The sequence below is a fragment of the Mizuhopecten yessoensis genome, unplaced genomic scaffold (assembly GCF_002113885.1).
Source record: "Mizuhopecten yessoensis strain PY_sf001 unplaced genomic scaffold, ASM211388v2 scaffold9525, whole genome shotgun sequence".
Classification (NCBI taxonomy): Eukaryota; Metazoa; Mollusca; class Bivalvia; order Pectinida; family Pectinidae; genus Mizuhopecten; species Mizuhopecten yessoensis.
Window position 1 is genome coordinate 191638 of NW_018408091.1, and position 5971 is coordinate 197608.

At 34.9% G+C, this 5971-nt stretch overlaps 1 protein-coding gene across 1 annotated transcript in view; it reads left to right on the top strand.

The window, feature by feature from the left end:
• Window positions 1–5736, top strand: part of LOC110458276 (transmembrane protein 181-like) — a 14271-nt gene extending 8535 nt beyond the window's left edge. Inside the window, exons 7-13 of the mRNA XM_021509908.1 lie at window positions 780–879; window positions 1250–1377; window positions 1884–2033; window positions 2320–2422; window positions 2690–2914; window positions 3968–4034; window positions 4680–5736. Coding sequence (XP_021365583.1) covers window positions 780–879; window positions 1250–1377; window positions 1884–2033; window positions 2320–2422; window positions 2690–2914; window positions 3968–4034; window positions 4680–4758 — 852 coding nt within the window. The 3' untranslated portion in view covers window positions 4759–5736. The remainder of the gene's footprint in view (window positions 1–779; window positions 880–1249; window positions 1378–1883; window positions 2034–2319; window positions 2423–2689; window positions 2915–3967; window positions 4035–4679) is intronic.
• The last annotated feature ends 235 nt before the right edge of the window (window positions 5737–5971 follow it).

Consider the following 5971-nt stretch of genomic DNA (forward strand, 5'->3'; position numbering starts at 1 on the left):
GCGGGGCTGCAGTGACATAGTGGTTAAGGCGTCTGACCGTCTATAATTACTAACTCTCTACTACTGAGTCGCAGGTTCAAGATCTACTTAGCCTGTCACCATAAAACATAAAACACAAACAAACCAAACCATATATACCCTAGGCCTTTGCTCTGGTATAGTTGTTTACCTATTTTGTCAACTCATCCTTCCAGTTATTTATTTGTCATTGCTTTGTTTATATTACCCTACCATCTACTTGTTGAAGCCATCTTCCTTCTAACTTTTTTCACTTCAATATCTTATTGATTTGGAATGTCTATAGCAATCAATGTTTGTTCAAGTTAATACTTAATTTTACAGTTGACTACTTGTTAAACAATGAAAGCCATTAATGGATTGATTAATTAAGTTTTAAATGATGTACAAGATATTATAACTCATCAAAAAGCAGCATGTCGGGTTAGATGAAACTGATCACATGACGAGAAATAAAACATTGCCTCACCCTCATGCTCAAGTTTCCCCGGTCATATTTTCCATATTCAAATTCTGTCTAGAAAATTGGGCAAAAACTACTGCACCAGAGTTTGGAGCTACTGAAGCTGATGACAACAAAGGTGTATTAATTTGACCATCTTAAATGTTGTGTTATTGTGAAATTCAGTATGACAGAACTTTTATTGTCTTTGTGATTTGAAAACATGACTGCTACCACAAGGGCAATAAATGTATAATGATAATTTCCTAAATTGGTTGATGAATGTAACTAAAACATGTGACCTCACTGTTATTTCCAGTGCCTGTTTGCCCATTCCCTGAGGAAGTTTTCCATGAGGGACTGGTCAATCGAACAGAAATGGATCTCCGTGTTGTTGCCTCTGCTTCTCCTCTATAATGGTAAGAGCTCTTCTCAGGACAAGAAGTGTCCAGGGGAATCGAAAAAAACTGACACAATTTCCTTATAATGATATACAACCAAGTAATAACATTGTGGAAGTTAAATGATCTTTCTGTGAATTCTCAAAAACATTTTTAGTTCAGAGATTGTCATAAAATTGAAAGATTGTTATAAAACACTGTATGAAATACTGTTAAATATTTTTACAGATTTTACAGGGGAAGAACCTATCTTTACATCCTTATGATATGTATATGAAATAAATGTCATGTAAAATCAAATTATTGAGTTATCTAAGCTTTGTTAATAACAATTTCTTCTCATGGACTGAAACCATTTTTGTAATTTACCAACTCTGTCTGTTTCCAGATCCGTTGTTCCCGATGACGTTCCTGGTAAACAGCTGGGTTCCTGGTATCCTTGATGGTGTGTTCCAGGCATCCTTCCTGTGCGGACTACTCATGTTTTGGCTGTGCATATACCATGGTGTCAGACAGGTACAAATTCAAGAGATTTCTGAAAGGAATATTGAGTCCTGGATTCAGCTAGCAAGTTTGGCTGGGACACAATGTTGATTTTTCTGCTAAATGTGATTAAGCGAGGTGTATGAACTATTGACTTTGTCGTGCAAAATTGTATACCCGCAACTTCATACTGGAAACAAATCTAGTAAACAATACCAATACAACACACTCTGTACAGCAAGTGGTTTGAAGAGTCAAATCATGAAAAATTTCAACCATGAATTTGTGAAGCTAAGATATTCATACATTCACAGACATGCAATTGCGAACATGTACAGTCCAAAATATAAATGGTTATGTTCAATTTGAAGGTAATATGTTTCGATACACTTGTTGATACAATTTTGAGGGTCTGCATAAGTTTATGCATGTTTTGAAGGAGATCTATCTTTGTTAATCTGGTATAGGTGTACATGTACTGATGTCATGGTCATCACAATCCTTCTGATTTACCTTTGGCTTTAATTCCTTTGTTACAGACTGACCGGAGATTTGCCAAGTTTTACCTGCCGAAATTTATCATCGTAGGACTGATTTGGATCACAGCGGTCACTCTAGCTTCCTGGCAGGGCTACAATGAACTACAGGATCCTACGTACTACTACCGTCTGGACACGACCAACTTCATGGTATGTCCTGCAAACCATGTGTTTGACCCACAGGTCCAATACATCTATAGACTTAGGCAAACTTACTAAAATTATTGTTTGCTTATCACAAGTGATTTACAATAATTGTCAAATCGGTTTTTATTAAAACACCCAGAGAAGTTTTTAAAACTGTTGGTGTGTCTTGTGTTCAGATAAATTATCAGAAAGTGTTTATTATGGATTTTGAAAATTTGTCTCATATAAATCTGGTCAATATCTTCTTGCATTTTATAATACTTCATAAATCTGACTTTCATTTTTGCAGGGTTTCAAGATTTTCTTTTTCATCGTTGGCGGCCTATATCTGTTATACTTGCTATACCTGCTGGTCCGAGCTTACGCTGAGCTGCGATCCATGCCTTATTTTGGTAAGATATTTGTATAGAATGTTTTCAAAATACACTTTTGATTTTGTTACATTGACTTTGTATTCAATATGTACGTATCTACAAATTAGCCTAGCACACAAAAAGCTTGCATCCAGTCCCTGATAAAGGTGGGAAAATCATTTTCAGATGTGGTGAGGGCAATTTGTGTCGGACCTATAACCAGAGTCTGAAAAATACTGTTAATGTACTTAATATCTTAGTGCACTAAAAGACTTAACATTGAAATTGTGACGTCTGTTTTGACAGATATCCGCCTGAAATTTATGACGTTGCTGATGCTGATAGTGCTGTCGATAAGCGTGACGATAACTGTGATGCGGTTTGGGGCAGCAGCCCTCCAGGACAACTTCGTGGCAGAGCTCTCTACGAACTACGAAAACTCCATTGAGTTCGTGTCGTTTTACGGTCTCCTGAATTTCTACATGTACACGATGGCGTTTGTTTATTCACCTTCCAAAAATGCACAGTTTGGTAAGTATTCAGTTCCAATATAGTAATACAAGTGTATCGACATGTACAGAAAATGAAAATGAACAGTAAAAGTTAACCCTTTTACCACTGTGGAACATAGTGGACTCATCCAGATGAATGTATGGTAGAGTCTACTCAAGTTACCTAGGGGTGAAAGAGTTTAGATCATCTAATCATATTCATTTTGGGTCCCTCAGGTTGATATGGGTTTGAGGTCTTGGGTTGAAATCAGGTGTGATATAAACATTGCTGTTGCTTGTTCCCCAGTGATATGGGAGTTGGCATACATGAGTTATCTTCCCTTGTGATGTCATCTAGACACCTATTAGTTAAAATTTAGAATGTAAATAAACTGTGTATGCATAAAACAATTTTTTTAAACATTTATCCTGCTAGGAAAGCAAATCATTTACATCAAATGTTTAACATGAATTCCTATTGACAGTATGGACATAACCTATTTCCCTTCATACAGGCATATATGTTAGAAAAATCATTGATTAACCTCTATTTAACCCTTTCACCACTGTAGACCATAATGGACTCACCCAGATCAAAGCATGATAGAGTCCACTAAAGTTGCATAGGGGTGAAAGGGTTAAAAGGACATGAATAAGATATATTTATCACATAATGTACTGTGTTATCCAGTGAATAAACCCATGTCATATTTTTTGCTTATTAACCCATGTAATATCACCTATCAGCCCTGTAATTGGTTGTAAGTTTCAATTGTTTCAATTGTGACGTCAACGCCTAGGACAAGCACATGACATCACAGACTTGTGCACTGAAGTCAAAATGGCGGCTTTTTACATTTCAAGGTTGCATGAAAATTGTCATTTTACAGGATCTTACATTCGTTTTCATTTCATATGAAATTTATGAAACTTGCCACCAGTTTTTCATTTAGCCTATAATTTGAAAAATTCTTCGACTCATTTCATAAATCTCATATGAAATGGAAACTGATGTAAGATTTTATATGTATAGCTACTTTAACTCTGTGTATATAATGTGTGTATATAATGTGTGTATGTCTCCCCACTTCAGAGAGTAACCTGAAGGACAACCCAGCTATATCTATGTTGAATGACTCGGACGAAGAAGTGCATTATGGGTAAGTTGTATGTGTAATTTGTATCTGGAAATGTGTGTAATAATAAAAAAAAATACATCCTTTTCCCTATCCATTGAGTTGTTTGTTTTAAAGAGGGCGACAAAATATCTTCAAGCTCTTTCTGTTTTATACCTCGTAGTTTTCACGTTTTCAGACATATCTCGAAAAGGATTGTTTTTGAAACTGACCTTTTATCAAGGTCATCTTATTTTCCAAGCCAGTTAGACTGTATTATTTATTTTCAATGCTGTCTTACATTTATAACCTATTATACAGTCCATGTTATAATTGCATTATTGCTGTCACAATATGCTGTGATAATCACAAGCATTTACTGTAAAAATGTCAGTAATTTGTGCAGTGTTTTAGTGATGAAGTAAAGTATGATTTTCAGGGGGTGCACAAATTACACCAAAGCTCTAGATATTTTCAGGGTTATTTTTATTCCACCCTTGACTGCAGATTAACTGCAAGGAATTCAAGGTATATTTTCAAGGCCTATGTTTGAAACTTGCTTAAATTTCGAGTTATACATGATTGCAGGCGTCCCAGGCTTATTATCAATTATCGAGGTCGGGCTGTTTTCAATTGAGGCCAACTATCAAGATTTTTGAGAATAATATTGTCAATTTGGGTACTTTGTAGATCCGACCAAGAGGAGGCAAATCTAAATAGTCACCATGTCAGTCGCTACCATGACTCGGAGGAAGAAACATTCCGTTAGGACAGCTGTGGACCACAGAGTGGAAATCTTCTGCCAAACAAGAGTAGTGAATCTCATCTGAAGAGTGTCAGATCTGACACAGGCTATTTATAAGTTACTGTAGGTCTGCCCTTCTTGAGGTGATCCAAATTTTTGCAGATATTTTTATGACGAGTAAAAATAATTCTACTACCATCCTGTACTAACAATGTACAATCTTCACAAACTGGATAGCTTCTGTAAGTTATGGGATTCATGTATATGATATGTATGGTTGGAATTGGGTTGTAAAAATTTAACAAGTTTACTTGCAACTGCAGTAAAATGAGATTTTGGGGTCTACCTGTACATTCCGTGTGGAAGATTCTGCTGCGAGTTCCTGGGTTTTATTTGCATTCCATGTGGAGCTTATCCGCAAACTTGTTGGGTGTAGAAATTTTATGAACAAATTTTAATGGGCATGTTATGTAAATATTTTTGTTGATAATCAAAGACAATAATTTTAAAATCTCATAAAAAATAATGTAACAAAAGCACCTTTGCCAAGCTGTACAAAGCCTGGTTAGCTTAATGCCTTTAGAAATGGACACATTAAGCTGATCATGCTTTGTCTGACATTGGGCTGTGCATCTTGACATACTGTCTCTATAGAGAATGTAAACATTTAGTATCTCATACAGAACTAAATGCAATAAACAACGCGTTCATAAATTAGGTGCATTTAGTCCTTAAATAATGTTATTAAATTAAAGATTTTGTTTCAATTAATTTACCATGGTAGACTAAAATAATACAACCATCAATCAATGTGATATTTCCATTGTCACTAAAATGTTGTTTTTTTCTCAATTGAAATATTATTTCAGCTGAAATTTTCTGTAAAAGTAACATTTCCACAATATGTTTATGATACCTGTTAAATAGCATTACCACTACATTTATATTTCACTAAAATAATTTTACATGTCAATAATATATCTGTTACCTCTAAAATATTATATAAATGTAAAATAATATTTTAATTGAAATAGAATGAATTTCCACTAAAATAATATTACAATATATCAAATTGAACTGTAACTTCATCACAGAAACACAAGGACTTGGGTGTGAACATAATGTTAGATTGGAAATAAACCTCTTTCCAGTGAGGGCTATTCAATACATGTATAAATTGGATTTATAATGGGGGTTTATGTGTAGTGGGCACAAGAGATATTTGTGCATGTGTGGG